Below are 17,970 nucleotides of genomic sequence, written 5' to 3'. Positions count from 1 at the left end.
TCTTATATTTTTTTATTATTATAAAAAAATTTTTTATAACCAAAATAAAAAAAAAGTTCTATATACAATTAAATTGATATTAGCTTTCCAATATTAAACACGAACCACAAAATTACAAGGTCTTACTACTGACCATGTTGAAACTCTGCCCAAATACTTTAATGATTGATTTAAAAGTACGGAGTTGATACTATATCATGTGTCTCCTAAGCTTATAAATAAGGGGTTGTGTTCATGAAATACTAATGAAAAGCTATATATAGTCAAGCCATCAGAAAAGTCATCACAACACACTTTTATGAATGTTGAAACGCTTTTTAATTTCTCCATTAATGAGTTATAAAAATATCAAGAATCCGATAAGGATAAAGGACTTAGATAACCTGCACAATAAGCTATTACAATCTACTTATATTTCTTCATTATTCATTTATTTGTTTTTAAAGTCCAAAATAATATTTTGAAAAAAGTTATCCGTACTTATAAATGGCTCCGCATAATAGTTTTTCATTTCAATAGTAAAATAAAAGAAGATTAGAAATTGTTTCTTTTTCAACTAATAATAAAATAGTATTTATCTTTTTTTTTTACAATAAGAATTCAAACTCTTAATTTTTTTTGTTCATTTATTTTTTATTAACTGTTATCACTTATCCCATAAATTTAAACTAATATAAAAAAACATATGAATAGTTATATGTCTAACACGTCTCTTATTTTTTTAGTAAAAAAAATTAATATATAATACTCCTTTCAAAAATTTAAATTAAAAAAAATTACACAAATGATTATATGTCTAGTTGTTTAAGAAAAGTTTGTTCTTATTAAAAATCATAATAAAAATTAAACTTCAAATTATTCAAATTCATTTATCTTTTACATAAAAATGCAAGTAATCAAGTATATGCAATGCAATTCCGTGGAGTTATTGCAGATTGGCATGCAAGTGTGATGAAATAAAATTTATAAAAGTCGCATTTGATTGACCGATGAAAGAGAAGTTGGAATCAAATGGGAGCAGAAAGTGAATATGAATTGTTGATCAACTTTTCCCACATTGAATATAAATCTATAACGACGACGACCCTTCTGGAAAATTTCTATGCCTTGGTCCTCTTTTGACTATGAGAAACACCACACGCGTATACATGTTTCTATATAAACACAATGAACAACACATTTCTCATCATTGTATATCGTGTTCTTGTTTTCATACACCAATAATTTAATTTCATGGCGCCAGATGCATTGACAGAAGATCAAGTTGCTGAATTCCGAGAAGCTTTTAGCTTCATTGACAAGGACCATGACGGTGTGTATATTTTTCTTTTTTATCCCAAACTCCTTCTTTTTTAGTTTCGTTTGTTTTTTAAACTGATTTGAATATAGGATTTATTAGCGTGGATGAATTGGCAACCATTATTAAATCATTGGAAGGTAATGCAACAAAAGAAGAAATCCAACATATGATTAGTGAAGTTGATATTGACGGGAGTGGGAGCATAGATTTTGAAGAGTTCATCAATATCATGGCTACAAAAATGAAGGTACTTAGCTTCTTCTACCTTGCTTAACATGCCTAATCTGTCTTTCAATTTCGAAACTTATTTAATGTTTGATGGATTTGGCAGGAAAATTTGGCTGAGGAGTTAAAAGAAGCATTCAAAGTATTTGATAGAGATCAAGATGGATACATATCAGCCACTGAGGTAAAACATGCATCAATTTTGCCCTGTTTTCAGTTCTATTCTACCAAGCACAAACACTTTACTGAGTTGTGGTTTCGACACATTTCGGACATGACACTTATCGACACTCGTTCGATATGCGTGTCTGTTTAACCGTGTCTTAATAAAAAATAAAAAATTCTTTTGATGACACACTTTGACACACCTAAATACTATTATGTGTCAACGTGTCCAATTTTATTCTTAACATGTATTCTTAAAATAAATCTATAAATAGTATATATTATTATTATTTATTAAAAAATATATTTTAAATATTTTATATAATTAAAATAATACATTAAAAATAATAAAAAAATTATTTAAGTTTTAATATTAAAAAAATATAAAAATATTATTACGATTTATCTAAAAAATACTTTATATTATATTATATATATATATATATATATGTCTTTGTGTCATATAAAATTTTGAAATTCGCTTATAAACATGTTTCCTATTCGTGTCCTGTGTCCGTGTATCATATATGTTATATTGTTTCTTTTGAGTCTTTAGAAAAAAAAAAGATAGTTATATGGGATTAGTTAAAATGTTAAAGCTGTTATATTTTAACATTTTTTATCATCAAAAAATAATATGTGATAACCTAAATTAGTGCAAAACGGATACTATCATAACAAAGTGGAGATTATCATGGATCACTGAGAAACTATTTTTGATGCTTTACAGCTGAGACAAGTAATGATGAATATGGGAGAGAGGTTGACAGATGAAGAGGCTGAACAAATGATTAGAGAGGCAGATTTGGATGGAGATGGTCAAGTTAGCTATGAAGAATTTGCAAGCGTCATGATGCTTCATTGATCATCTCATTTATCACATAAATATAGAGATAGGAAAACATAAACAATAGCAAAATTTGTATTTTCTATTATGAGAAAAATGTAAAAGTTGAAGAGAAAATTTGAAGAAAAAAAGAAATGAGCATAGTACAATTATTGTATAGATATTTCTCCTATGTTGATAAATGTAGTGCGATTTAATTAAGAAGTTTAGAGAGTTTTCGTTAAGCTTTTCAATAATATAAAATTTCACAAATATTTCAGATTTCTTATTCCTTTTTGTTCAATTTCAGGAAGTTTGATCTAATGATCTGGGATAATGGTAGTATTAGATCCACATTAATTTTTCTTAAAAAATGGATTACGTGTTATTAATAATCCAGATTATTACATGTCAAATAATAATAAACAGAATTTTGTACAACAATTATCCCTCAAATAAGCTTCAAATACAATCTAAAACGTTCTTTTTCTTTCTCAAATATTGTTGTCATATATAAACAGAAGAGGAATATTATAATATATACATATCATATACATGAATGTCTAAATTAAAAAGAAAAAATTATTTCAATACTCTCTCAAAATTAAAAAATAAATTATTTTTAGTCACATATTATTGCATAAAAATTTGTGTGATTTAAGTATCCGTTACATGATAATATATATCTAATAAAAAATGGACACAATCGTTAGATAACTGTACACTTCTTAAAATTATTTAATTTATTTTTTTGATTAATTTGTGTGGAGGAACTTCTATAGATATTGGTGATGATATTTCTCCAAGTGAATAGCATGAACAAATATTAAAAGGTTGATAGTTGACTTAATATATGATCTGATAATAGTTAAAAGAGGTCAAATGCTGAAAATTTTAATAATGTGATTTTGCAAGTAGATTTTGAAAGTTATGAAAATTCTGCGATCAGAGACCTAATGACAGATCCCTATCAAATTAACCCTGATAGCAAAGATATAGAGATTAAACCCATAAAATTTTCTAATGAAGAGAAGGAAGAGATTAACTACTTCACAGATGCACAACTTGTGTTGATCCAGCCTATTATTTTTCAATTATACAATAAGAAACAGAATAAAAAAAATACATGAATACCTTTCAATAAGAGAAAATCAGGACTAGCCAAATCCCTCATATCAACACAAAAATATATGATGATGTGCCCAAGAGAGAAACAGTCTACTGTATCCACCCACGTTTTGTTGCCTATAATTAGTGGCACGACACATCTGGAGGTATAACCACACTAGTACAACTGAATTTCTAGACAACATTCATGTTCATATAAGATTTTTCAACAAAGACAACTACCTCATGTGAACGCAAAAGTCAAACACATCCGAAAATATAATGCCTCAAATGATCTGCATGATGTATCATCGACGCTCCTCTACTGGCTCTACCTCCAATTACCTATATATAGTATCTCAAAACCATAAAAGGTTGACAATTCTACTTATTTTGTGTTTGTCTGTCATTGGATCTGAGTACAGATCCTAGCAGTAGTTGACAGAAATCTTCAATAGAACGTCTCTCGTAGAGTTACTCCCATGAACTGATGCAGTTCTTCACAGGATCTCTATCAATATTTAGTCCTAACTAATATGTCACGTTTTGTAGGATAATAGTAATCTCCACACAAGATAAGTAAAAAATATAAGACTCAAGTTGTCATCTCTTGATCAAAGCAGAAACTAATGTCAAAACATGGTTCCACTCAATCATATAAGTTACATGCTCAAACATCCAACACACCTGAAGTGCGTCCTGATCTCTTTGTTTGGCTGCGCTAGTAAATTCCTTCTCGTCCATGAAATCCGCGCGAGTACCCTAATAAAAAAAGTCATAATTAAAATTGAGGCTCCAACTAATAATACAAATTTTAAACACATAAAAAACATAATTAAATATTATATCAGTTGTAAAAGTTTAATGATAATATAGTCAATTTGATCTAATTTATACATAATGTCTTTATAGCCTAATAAGTTATGCGCCAACAAACTAGACTAAAATAAATAAATTAAAATAAAATTAAATACACATAATAAAATAATTTAAAATAAACTAATTTTTTATTAATCATCACAAAAATTAAAGTAAGCTAATTTTTTTTTTAAATTGGAGTAACATAAATTTCATCTGAAAATAGAATAAAACGATCGTAAATGAAAGATGAATTTAATAATTTACCGTATTCACATATGATGTCAAATACAGAAAAATCAATAATTACTTATTTATTTTTCTCAATTATTATTGTTGTATATGTTTATATCTTAAATTGTTTTCAACCAAATGTACAAGTTTAAATAAAAAATATTTAGACAACAGACATTGAACTCAAAATCTATACAAAAATATGTCAATTAAAACTACATTATTAAAGTTTATCCTCTTATTTTGCATTATTTTTAGTTTCATAATCACTAATTCCTCCTTTGAAATATGTTCTTTTCTTTCCTACAAATTTATATTATGCTCTCTTTGCTTATAGTACTTGATATATTATTCTAAAATATACGTAAATTACTAGCACTTTATTTTTTTAACAATATAATGTCTAAACAATCAACATATTCATAGATTTAGAATTGCCAGGACTCTAAGCTTTCTCTCTAAATTGTAAAGAGTTATGACTTCATGCTTGACACCTTTTTCTATACAAGTTCAACCATTCATGATATTATTATAGTCATATTTAATTATTTAAAGTTCATGCAAGTTACCAATTATTCATACTCTAAGATACAAATATACAAAAAAATTAGAAAAAGTATAGGTAGACAATGAGTTTAGTGAACAATGTAGTTACGCATACGATAACCCCCTTTCTCCACTTGTGATTTCCGTGATTTTTGTAGAGATATAGTGTGTTTTTATTTTATTAAGCTAATTTTAAAGTCTATTGTTCATATTATTTACGAAAGTCATTATCTACTAGCAAAACCGAAAAAAATTATTACATGCATGCTTTCTATTTTAAAGCAAAAATTTTTATTAACAACATAACATATTACATATTACTCATGATTCCTAAACTAGTCACTTTTGTTATTGTTATAGTTTGATGCTTTATTTGAACTTGCTATTCCTTCCTATCTACTTTAACTTATACTCAGTTTGCTCAAAATACTTAGAGTCAGTTTGGCTAAACTTTTTAAATAAATTTTTTTGAAAAAAGAACTTAAAATATAAGGATTTTTATTAATAATAACTTTTAAATAAGTTATTTTGAGTTTGGATAGTTATTATAGAAGTCCTTGTTTTAAAGTTGTGCATTAAATAAGAGTGATAAAATAGCTTTTGAAAATAAGAGAAGTCACATTTTTTAACTTCTTCAAAAGCTCTTAAATAACTTTTTGAAAAGTTAAAAATTTATCTAAAAAATTATACCAAACACATTAATATAACTTTCTATAAGTCAAAAATTGAAAAAAATAACTTTTTAGTGTTTCCAAACGGACCCTTAATATAATTTTCTGAACACCATCAGTGCATATTATATTTTTGGACAATAACTAAAACAATACTTAAGCTAAACCATGATGCAGGAGTATCAGTTACATAATTGTAATCATATTTCCAAGCTCAATATATTTTGCATGTTCGAATAAATAAATGGGCCGTGTGCGAGTTTGAAAAGAATAACAAAAAAGAAGTTTCGAAGAAGAAGCCCAAACCGTGTGGTAAATGCTATACACTTTCCCTGTTTTCTACATTAAAAAGCACAATACAACTTTTTCTATCTTCTTTTCTATTTTTCTGCCCGTTGTTTCAAAATTTCCCAATTTGTCTCTGAGAAAACCCTAGATAATCCCTTTTTGGAAGCGCTGAATCGAATCAATCATCATGGGGAACACGGAGAAGCTGATGAACCAGGTCATGGAACTCAAATTCACCTCGAAATCGCTACAGCGCCAGGCACGAAAGTGCGAGAAGGAAGAGAAATCGGAGAAACTCAAGGTCAAGAAGGCCATCGAGAAAGGAAACATGGACGGCGCACGAATCTACGCGGAGAACGCCATCCGCAAGCGCACGGAACAGATGAACTACCTCCGCCTTGCATCGCGCCTAGACGCCGTCGTCGCTCGCCTCGACACGCAGGCCAAGATGTCCACCATAAGCAAGTCCATGGGGAACATCGTCAAGTCCCTCGAGTCATCGCTCAACACCGGAAACCTTCAGAAGATGTCGGAGACAATGGATCAGTTCGAGAAGCAGTTCGTTAACATGGAGGTCCAGGCTGAGTTCATGGAAAGCTCCATGGCTGGATCCACGTCGCTTTCCACGCCGGAGGGAGAGGTCAACAGTCTCATGCAACAGGTCGCCGACGATTACGGCCTTGAGGTCTCCGTCGGACTCCCTCAGCCGGCAGCGCACGCCGTGCCGGCCAAGGAGACCGAGAAGGTCGACGAGGACGACCTCTCTAGGCGCCTTGCCGAGCTCAAGGCTAGAGGTTAACTTATGATTTTTTGAAGAACGGTTGGAAGAATCGTTTTGTGAATGCAGTGTTACATACGCTATATTGTTGATTATCGTTACTATTACTAGAACTAAATAATGTTGATGATCATGATTGTTGGTACTGAACGGTGTTGAGAATGAACGAGAGGAGTGGTTTGTGTATATTTTACTGAATTTGGTTCCTAAAATCTTATTGCTGTTTTATTATGCGGACTTAGCTTTTATGTTCAAAATTTGCTTGATTGATATGCCCGTTAGGCATGTTGATGATATAATGCTCATATTAGTTTTTGTTGCAATAGCATTTATGAAAGTAGTTTCTCATTGATGATATAAAAATGGAAAGCTGTTAAAAGAGAAAATGCAATGATAGGGAGTTGATGAATGGTGGAATGCGATGAATTCCGCTGCTGGAAGTTGATGTTGGATGATGAACCACCACACTTGTTGTTGTTATTCTCCCATCTTGGTTTCTTGGATCTTGGTCGAGGATTCTCTTCGACAACAATCACGGATGTATTAATAGAATGATTGTAGCAATCTTGGCATGTATAAAAAACACAACCATATTTGACTTTTTTACATATGCATTATAAAAAAGACAGTAACTTCAACAGCAGAGCCACAAACATTCTTGAGATTGAGAAGATGGCAAACTGGAGAATAATGACCACACAAACATTGTAACTGATATGAAAAATATCATCACGTATAATTATTTAGAGGGAAAAAGAAGGATCAAAACAAACACTTGGATATCTTTTTCATGCTCTTTGAAGATCTTTGCAGCACTGAGAAGCATAGCAACATGAGCATCATGACCGCATGCATGCATCTTCCCTTGCACTTTACTCGTGTGCTCCCATTCCACCAGTTCCTAAGGTACAGATCCCAAACATAGAAAAACAATGAATATATTATGATGGAACTCATTTTTATTTTGCTCCAACGGTTGGTCTTTACTTTTTGTCGGCCAAATAGTAAATTGGCCTTTCATTTGTTCACTATTTATGGCCCACCTATCATAAAGAGTAACTCCACATCAGCTTTTGCGTCATAAACAGTAAATAAGAACTCAAAGTGTAACGCCCTAACTTTTAGCACGTCATGATCGTACCAAAAGCAAGGTGTTACTAACCTATTTTCTATACTTACTATTTAATATTGAGCCTTTAGTTTGATTTCGAGTTTCAATTTTTAAGAAAAAGCCGAAAACTTTTGTTTCTATTAATCAAACTCATTCATCAAAGCACGCCAAGTAATAATAATCACATATTTATTAATAATAATAAATATTATACAAGAGAATCCAAAAGAAACTCAGATACAAGTCATATCCCTCTGTATAAAATAATATCTTAAATAACAAAGGCGAGGAAATTCTATGACTCAACACAAAAACTTAAATAAAACTCAAAATCGCCCGCAACTTCAAACTGAGTCTCCGAACCTGTGTCACTGAAAGAGTGGAAGATTTTGGGGTAAGAACAAACACACGTTTTCAGTAGGAAATGGGAATGCCGTAAAAGTAATGATTAACATGCAAATAATTAACTTTACTTAATAAAACTATTTTGTTAAACCTTTGGATATACTTTTTACTCTTACTTCATATAATTAATTATTTTTTTTAACTTTTCGAGCTAAAAACAAGTCTCAATTCTCAGTCACTTCAATACACCAACTAATAGTACAACAAACAGATCAACACAAACAAATTGCAAGAAGACAAACAGCAGAATCATAGAGAAACCAGATAAGCAAACACAATCAAATACAAATGTGCAGACAATATGATGCATGCCTGTTCCTAACTCAGGCCATGAGCTCATGCGTCGGTTGTCTACCGTCAACCCGACGTTACTCGGAGTGAACCCTGAATATGGTCCTTTTACCGTGTCAATTAGGGCCAGTTTGGGTAAACAGCTTAATTAAGCTATTTTTGAAAAAATAGCTTAAACAATAAATGACTATATTAAAAGTAGCTTATAAATAAGTTATTTTGTATTTGGATTTTTAGTTCTAAAAGTGCAGAAATGTGATAAAAAGTAGTAGTATTATGAGAGAAGTCAATCTTTTTTAACTTCTCTATAAATTCCTAAATAACTTCTAAGAAAGCTGCAATATGGTTTTGAAAATTGTACCAGACATTAATACTACTACTTTTCATAAGTCAAAAGCTAAAAAAAGTTACTTTTAGAGTTTCTAAACAGGCCCTTAGACACCTTGCCATCATGGTTACCTATGTTAATTAGGCCTTATTATAATGACAGTTCAATGTGTATCACAGTAAGGCACAGTGCTATCAATTAGGCAAACAGTCCCGCATTAGCAATCTTAGACTATCCATTAGGCGGGCACTTTCACATTAGCAGTTTGGCACAAAAGCCCAATTAAACATACAATATGCTATCAGTTAGGCGGACATTCCCGCATTAGCAATCTTAGGCTATCAGTTAGGCGAACACTTCCGCATTAGCACTCGGCACAAAGGCCCATTCAATATAATTCTCAACTTTTATTTCATTCTTTGTTCCTCATTTTTCTTTCTTCACTATATCTCTCAATATTATTGTCTTTAACTTTAACATTTCTTAGGGGCAACTTACATTTCTTTTCGTTTTCTAAGTTTGTCTAATCTAAAATCATGTTGGTAAGGTAATTTTAGAGATCTTAATCTTTAATTTAAGTTAGGTTTTACTGAATTTGGATTAGAATTAAATTTTATACAAGCTTTAAAATTCTGCTGTTGCATTTACAAAAATTCAGAAAATAGACAGCAGTCATATTTTTAATAAATTCCATAATAATTTCAATTCTAATCTGTTGCTTCTAAATTTTGGTGAGATTACAGTCAACATCCCTAAGTTTCAGAATCCACAAGTTTCAGGTTCATATCACTTCATTTGATTAATTAATTATCAATTGGAAGTGGAGCCCTATTTTCATAAACCAGTTCAGATTTTCCAGCAAACAACCGACCTTTCAAGAGACTTATCTAAGTATAAAAAATAGATATGAACATGAAACTTGTACTCACTTAAAATAGACTGATAGATCTTTAAAATTCTTTTGAAATCAACTCAAAATTCTGTTTAAATTAAAAGTTATAGTGTCTCAAAGTTGGTACTGCAGAACCAGAAAACCAGAAAAATCTGCAGCAATCACTAAACTTCAAAAAATCATATCTTCCAAACCACTTGGCCAAATTCTCTGAAATTTTTATAGAATATTCAAGACACAATAAAGTTTTACAGAAAAATAATTTCATCTAAAAATTAGGTATGGACTGCTAACCAAAAGTCATTCGTTCTGCTGCCAACTATGCAGATTTCTGCAGAAATTTTGCACAAAGTGTTTCCAACAAACTCACACACTAAATCCTATATTCAAGCCTAGGATTCATCTAAATCCACATTTCTAACTTTCTTTTGACTAACCAAAGTTGTCCAAGAACTCTTAATTCAATATATCGCAACTTCATATCATAGGTGCATCCATTCTTCAGCATCTCATCTATAACAACATATCTCAAGTTCTTATTCATCAAATCAATTTTCAGCAGCCATAGCAACATTTCATACACAAAATCATCATCAACAAGCACTAGCAACAAGTATAACTTCAAAATACACAACATCGTCAATAATCACTACATTAAATCATTAAACCAATCACCAACTACAGTCATGATTCAACTCAATTCCAACAATTATTCACACAAAGCAACCATAAATCATTTGCAGTTACTCATTTAATTTTATAGGCATTCATAACTTAAAACATTTATTTTTAAAACAAATCCCCTACCTCAGCTAGTCGAACTTAGAAATTAAACATGACAAACCCTCTTTGGTTCTAAATTTGCAGCAGCGGTGGCATTCCAACATAACCAATAGCAGCAGTGTCAATTTCCTAAGGCAGCGACGATGGTTGCACTAGGACAAATGATTCGAATTGAATAGAAATCAAGAGCAAACACAACTCTCGAAATTTAAGACAAGGAATATACTAAATCAAATCGTTCACAAGCATGGCAGTGACAAATTGAAGTGTGTAAATGGAACAGAATTAAATAGAAGAATAGACCAGAACCAGAACAGTAATAGTGCTACCGGCAGGGACGGATCCAGAAATTTTATCGTGGGAGGCCAATAACATATATAATATTAAAGAAATATGCAAATAAATTATAATGTAAGATGCATTACAAAAATATACCGATAGAGAATATATATATTTAAAGTACAAACAAAATATGCATACTTTTTACTAACGAAGTGGTACACGTCGATTCTTCATATCATAAAATTCATCGATAATAGAATCGGTGTCAAATCTTTCAGCAATCTTCTTCTCAATGTAAATCAAAAGACAATTAGCAAGAAATTCATCTTTCATTTTATTTCTGAGTCTATTCTTCACAATATTCATAGCTGAAAAAGATCTCTCAGTTGTAGCAGTTGAAACAGGGAGAGTTAATACCAAGCGAATCAAACGATCAATCAAAGGATATGTTAAAGAATTTGCCGTCTTTGTTAATCTTTGACATAACTCCAAAATTGTGCACAAGTTAGTTAACAAAATATGATTAGGAACATCAAGTTTATAATGTTGAGCTTGCATTCTAATGTGAAATTTCTCTTGGTCACTGAAGTCACCTGGATAAAATCATTCTACTAATTCACATACTTTGTTGACACTGAAGAACTTATAATTATCTCTGGGATCTAAAGTTGAACTTAAAGTAAGCAATTCCACCATATTATCATTGAATCTTCTATTAAGCTCTTGCAAATGTATATCAATTACAGCAAAAAATAAATTAACACGGTAATGATGCTCCACTGAAATTTGGTCAACAATTTTGCGAGTTCGGCCTCTTCTAGGAATATGCAATGCATTCATATCAGGAACTTCAACTTCATGTTTCTCACAAAAAATATAACTTCTTTTATGAAAGCCTCCCAACTTGATTCTCTCATTCATTGGATTAAAGTCTTGGTAGTAGAAACCAGAGTTAAAGCATTCAATATGTCTTGATTTTTTTCGTTGTAAAGCTTGACAAAGATCATAACTAACTTCCAAAATATTTCTCATCAAATGCAAAACAAAGACAAATTCAAAGGATGTGATAGCATCATAAGCAGCACTAGCATCACCATGATTGGAGAAATTACCTTCTTCAGTGCTTTTTTCAAGAACTTCATAAGTAGCATCAAACATGCATAGCAAGCTACGTACAGAATTCAAATGAGACCCCCATCTAGTATCTCCAATTCTTTGTAAAGTACCAATTTGATTAAGTCCACTACCTGTCACAAGTTGATCATCGGCAATTAAGTTTGCAACATTATTTGCTTGAGCAACCCTTAACTGATCATGATGTTTAGGAGAAACAGTCACAACATTCACAATTAGTGTAAGTTTTGAAAAGAATTTATGAATATAGCAAACTTCTTTGGCTGCAGAAACAAGTGCTAATTGTAATCGATGAGTAAGACAGTGAACGTAATAAGCAAAAAGGCAATCTTTCAAAAATAGAGCTTGCAATCTATTCCATTCACCACGCATATTACTAGCTCCATCATACCCTTGTCTCCTAAGATTTTGAACATCAAGATTATGACGAGAAAGAACTGATGAAATTTCTGTTTTCAATGTCAAAGAACACGTATCAGAAACATGTATAAGATCAAAAAAATCTTTCTTGAACACAACTGTGCTTGTCTACAAATCTGAAAATCACAGACATTTGTTCTCGCTTTGACTCATCTATTGCTTCATCAATAATTATACAAAATTTAGAATCACCAATTTCTTCTCGAATTGTTGCACGCACTTTTTTAGTAAAGATATGCAATATATCTTTTTGAACACCGGGAGATAGATATTGAGCATTTCTAGGAGCATTTTCAAGGACAACATTATTAACATTCTAATTGCATGAAGCTAAAAGCTTAATTAACTCAATAAAATTTTTCCTATTCAAAGATCCAGGACTTTCATCGTCGCCTCTAAATGCACATGCTTGAAATGCAAGCCATAGAATAGCATCAATGGATGCCTTCAACCTTAAGCAGTTATTTGCAATAGTTTCATTACTATGCCTATCAAGAACTTTGTCTATATGCTTAGAATGAGCCATTAAATCATCACAAGATTTCACACATAAATTATAGGGAGAATTAGGAATAGAACCCTTGTGACATACAAATGCACAATTCACTCCATTGTTTACTTTCTTCCAATTACTAAATCCTAACTCTAAAAATGCATTTTTTCCATCATTGCGAGCACCATAATGTTTACTAAACAAGTAGCAAGGCAAACAATAAGTAGCATCTTTTTCTGGTGAATATTCTAACTAACTTGGAAATTTCTTAAACCAAGAAAATTGAAAATATTGACGGTGATCGTTATTACTAGAAGCTGGATAGCTAATATTTGTTGGTTGGTGTTCATACCCTGACCCAATAATAAGGGCCCAGGTCCAAAAGAAAGGCTTAGTCCAGAGGATTGAGCCTTGCTGAGCACCGACCTTCGTGCTAAGAAGTCGGTGTTGATTACGATTTGTCCTAAAGAAGTCGGGCACGAGATTAGCTGGCAGATAAACACTCATTCAAATGAGTAACCGCCCCTAAAATCTCTCTAACCGCTTCATCAAGCCATATCTTAACCTCCATAAGATAATGGGACGGTTAACACCCTAAAGATATGGCACTACTCCAACGGTGGTTATTGGCTCACCACTATAAATACACTGACACCCCTCAGGTATCTCTAAGCCCAATACTCTCTAGACCTGCTCACACCCTTGCTAACTTAGGCATCGGAGTGTCTTTGCAGGTACCACCCCCATCTCCTCATACAAACAAGTCGGACGAAGTCTCCCGAGTTTCACGTTCATTCGGAATCCTCCTCCTTCACACATTTGGGCCAACCAACGTCATCTAACCCATCAATCTCTGGTTACCCACCGTAACATTGGCGCCGTTGTCGGGGACCTGAGAGATCATTCAACGATGGCGGACAGATCCCACGAAGAAGGTCATGTGGAAACAGACTCTGAGCAAGAGAATCTGGACACAGGCAATAACGATGTGGACCTCACCCTCCACCAAGAAATTGACAATCAGCACAGAGAAGGCACCTCCGGAATAAAGAACCCGAAGGTAAACTCCTCAGAAGGGCGCGAATCAGAAAAAGAAGGACCATCCCATGTAACTGAACTCATGGAATTAGTCCACAGCCGCCTGGAACAGTTAGAACAAGAGCGGGAGCGGCAAAAGGAAACTGAAAAAAGCCTAAAAGAGGAGATGGAACGATGAAAAGAGTTAGAAATAAAACTCTTAAAGTTGGAATCCTCCCTCAAAAGTCGCAACTCCCGTGACGAACAAGAAGAGCCGTCCTTAGGGGGGGAGGATCCTTTCAGTGAGGACATAATGAGAGCAAAAGTTCCGAGGAACTTCAAAAGCCCTGATATGGACCTCTACGACGGAACCACGGATCCAAAGCATCACCTGAGCAACTTCAAAAGTCGGATGTACCTAGCCGATGCTTCCGACGCTACGCGATGCAAAGCCTTCCCGACCATTCTATCGAAAGCAGCGATGAAGTGGTTCGATAGCCTCCCTCCGAGGTCGGTTACTAGTTTTGAAGACCTCTCAAGGAAGTTTTTGATGAGGTTCTCAATCCAGAAGGACAAAGTGAAACATGCACCGAGCCTCCTGGGAATAAAATAGGAGGTCGGAGAATCTTTACGAGCCTATATGGAAAGGTTCAACAAAGCATGTTTGGAGATTCAAGACCTACCCACAGAGGCAGTCATAATGGGATTAGTCAATGGACTCAGAGAAGGTCCCTTCTCGCAGTCCATATCTAAAAGACACCCTGTTTCTCTAAGTGATGTACAGGAAAGAGCTGAAAAGTACATCAATATGGAGGAAAACGCCAAATTAAGAGACCTGAGTTGGCGACCTGGGCCCCCTCCCTCAACAAAAGAGAGGGAAAGGGAAACCAAGAAAAAGGAAGAACTCGGTCTCGAAAGACCAAGAAAATACCACTCTTATACTCCTCTGAAAGTTTCTATAGTGGATGTATACAGAGAGATTTGTAACACTGAGAGATTGCCACCCCCTAAACCCATTAAAAATAAAAAAGGGGGAAGCCGCAGCGATTACTGCGAGTACCATAAAATATATGGTCACTCCACAAACGACTGTTACGATCTTAAAAATATGATAGAAAAGCTGGCTAGAGAAGGTCGGCTTGATAGATATCTCATAGAAAGATCGGACGGCCATGGAAAGAGAAAGCGAGACGATATGGATAGAAAAGACCCATCACCGCAGACACCAGAGAGACATATGCATATGATCTCAAGAGGGTTCGCGGGAGGGGGACTTACCAAATTCTCTCGCAAAAGACATCTCAAAAGAGTCTACCAGGTCGGGGAAGAGTCACCCGACCTCCCTACCATTTCATTCACAAAAGAAGATGGGCACGGAATAATCCCTGGACACGATGATCCAGTAGTAATAACCATGATTCTAGCAAATGCCCATCTACACAGAACCCTAGTGGACCAAGGAAGCTCGGCGGACATTCTTTTTAAGCCCGCCTTTGACAAGCTAGGGTTAGATGAGAAAGAATTAAGAGCCTACCCCGACACCCTATACGGATTAGGGGACACGCCAATAAAACCACTAGGATTTTTGCCCCTTCACACCACTTTTGGAAAAGGGGAAAAATCAAAGACTCTGAGTATAGACTTCATAGTCATTGATGTGGGGTCAGCATATAATGCTTTAATCGGCAGAGCTACCCTTAATCGGCTCGGAGCAGTGATATCCACTCCCCACCTCTGCATGAAATTCCCGACCTCAACGGGAATAGCGACGGTAAGGGGAGACCAAAAATTGGTGAGGAAATGCTACAATGAAAGCCTAAATCTGAAAGGAAGGGGCAGAGAAGTTCACACAATAGAGCTCGGTGGCACAAGGGCCAGAGAAGAGCTGCGACCACAACCGGGAGGAAAAACCGAGGAGATACAGGTCGGTAAAGAGGAAGGGAAAAATACTCATATAGGAGCCAACCTGGGGGAAACCCTAAAACAAAAATTGACCGAGCTCCTAAGAGATAATTCCGACCTCTTCGCCTGGAAGGCCTCTGACATGCCAGGGATAGACCCGGAACTCATGTCCCACAAGCTCTCGATTTATCCAGGATCCCAACCTGTACAACAAAGAAGACGCAAGCTCGGCCCAGAACGAGCCCTAATAGTAGAAGAGCAAGTGCAGGCGCTCCAGGAAGCTGGCTTCATCAGAGAAGTCAAGTACCCAACATGGCTAGCCAACGTAGTGCTAGTCAAAAAACAGAATGGCAAATGGAGAATGTGTGTCGACTATACCGACTTAAATAAGGCATGTCCCAAGGACCCTTATCCCCTACCAAGTATTGATACCCTAGTAGACTCCAGCTCGGGGTACCAGTACTTATCATTTATGGATGCCTACTCGGGATATAATCAAATCCCGATGTATGAGCCAGACCAGGAGAAAACATCATTCATCACACCCAGAGCTAATTTCTGCTACGTGGTCATGCCATTCGGATTGAAGAATGCAGGAGCCACATATCAAAGGTTGATGAATAAAGTGTTTTCCCTTACCTGGGGACCCTAATGGAAGTATACGTCGACGACATGCTGGTAAAAACCAAGAAGGAAGTCGACCTCCTATCAGACCTCTCACAAGTCTTTGACACCATAAGGTTGCACGGGATGAGACTAAATCCCGCAAAGTGCGCCTTCGCGGTGGAGGCAGGGAAGTTTCTAGGGTTTATGCTAACACAAAGAGGGATCGAAGCCAATCCCGATAAGTGTAGAGCCATCCTAGAAATGAAAAGTCTGACTTGTGTGAGAGAAGTCCAGCAGCTCAATGGCCGACTTGCAGCCCTCTCCAAATTTTTGGCAGGATCGGCACTAAAATCCCTTCCTCTGTTCTCTTTATTGAGAAAGGGATGCCAGTTTGAATGGACTCCGGAATGCGAGGAGGCGTTCCAAGAGTTCAAAAAGTTTTTAAGCCAACCTCCTATTCTGACTCGAACAGTATCTGGAAAAGACCTCGTCCTGTACTTATCCGTAGCGGACAAAGCTGTTTCATCAGCCCTAATAAAAGAAGACGAGGTCGGACAACATCCAGTTTATTTCATCGGTAAAGTCCTACAGGGCCCTGAGCTAAGGTACCACAAACTAGAGAAGTTTGCATACTCCTTAGTAATAGCCTCACGAAGGCTACGACCTTACTTTCAGGCTCACACAATAAGAGTCCGTACGAACCAACCCATGAAGCAAATCCTCCAAAAGACGGATGTTGCAGGGAGAATGGTTCAATGGGCAATAGAGCTCTCCGAGTTCGACTTAAGGTATAAAACCCGGACAGCAATTAAAGCCCAGTGCCTCGCCGACTTCGTTGCAGAATACGCAGGGGATCAGGAGGAAAAACTGACTACATGGGAACTCTATGTAGACGGATCCTCCAATAAAACAGGAAGCGGCGCAGGCAAAATATTGGTAGACGAAAGAGGAACCCAGATAGAGGTTTCCCTAAAATTTGAATTTCCAGCTTCAAATAATCAGGCAGAATATGAAGCCTTAATTGCCAGATTGAAATTAGCAGAAGAAGTCGGTGCTACAAAGGTGATGATATACAGCGACTCACAGGTGGTGACCTCCCAGATAAGTGGAGAGTATCAGGCAAAGGACCCAAACATGAAGAGGTACTTGGACAAAACTCTGGAGCACCTTGGGCATTTTGCAGAAACCGAGGTTAAACACATAACTCGGGATTTAAACAGCAGAGCAGACGCCCTGTCCAAGTTAGCAAGTACCAAATCAGGAGGGAACAACAGAAGCCTGATTCAAGAAACCCTCCAGGAACCCTCA

The 17,970-nt window shown here is 35.0% G+C and overlaps 3 protein-coding genes across 3 annotated transcripts; 2 read left to right on the top strand and 1 right to left on the bottom strand.

The window, feature by feature from the left end:
* The first annotated feature begins 1,166 nt into the window (after window positions 1–1,166).
* On the top strand, window positions 1,167–2,801 carry LOC112696254 (uncharacterized). Its single transcript, XM_025748909.2, has 4 exons — window positions 1,167–1,312; window positions 1,390–1,547; window positions 1,632–1,709; window positions 2,421–2,801. The coding sequence occupies exons 1-4, from the start codon at window positions 1,234–1,236 to the stop codon at window positions 2,553–2,555; spliced, it is 450 nt and encodes a 149-aa protein (XP_025604694.1). The 5' UTR covers window positions 1,167–1,233; the 3' UTR covers window positions 2,556–2,801.
* Window positions 2,802–6,125: 3,324 nt separating this feature from the next.
* Window positions 6,126–7,229, top strand: LOC112696253 (ESCRT-related protein CHMP1B). Its single transcript, XM_025748908.3, has one exon. It carries the CDS (start codon window positions 6,408–6,410, stop codon window positions 7,017–7,019), a length of 612 nt encoding a protein of 203 aa, XP_025604693.1. The 5' UTR covers window positions 6,126–6,407; the 3' UTR covers window positions 7,020–7,229.
* A 3,199-nt stretch (window positions 7,230–10,428) lies between these two features.
* Window positions 10,429–13,170, bottom strand: LOC112805373 (uncharacterized). Its single transcript, XM_025847765.1, has 3 exons — window positions 13,026–13,170; window positions 11,715–12,673; window positions 10,429–10,644 (listed from the first exon to the last, which is right to left on the bottom strand). Exons 1-3 carry the CDS (start codon window positions 13,168–13,170, stop codon window positions 10,429–10,431), a joined length of 1,320 nt encoding a protein of 439 aa, XP_025703550.1.
* Between the last annotated feature and the right edge of the window lie 4,800 nt (window positions 13,171–17,970).

The sequence above is a fragment of the Arachis hypogaea genome, chromosome 6, assembly GCF_003086295.3.
Source record: "Arachis hypogaea cultivar Tifrunner chromosome 6, arahy.Tifrunner.gnm2.J5K5, whole genome shotgun sequence".
Lineage (NCBI taxonomy): Eukaryota > Viridiplantae > Streptophyta > Magnoliopsida > Fabales > Fabaceae > Arachis > Arachis hypogaea.
The sequence above is the reverse complement of the archived record's forward strand: the minus strand, read 5'-3'. Positions and strand labels throughout refer to the sequence as shown.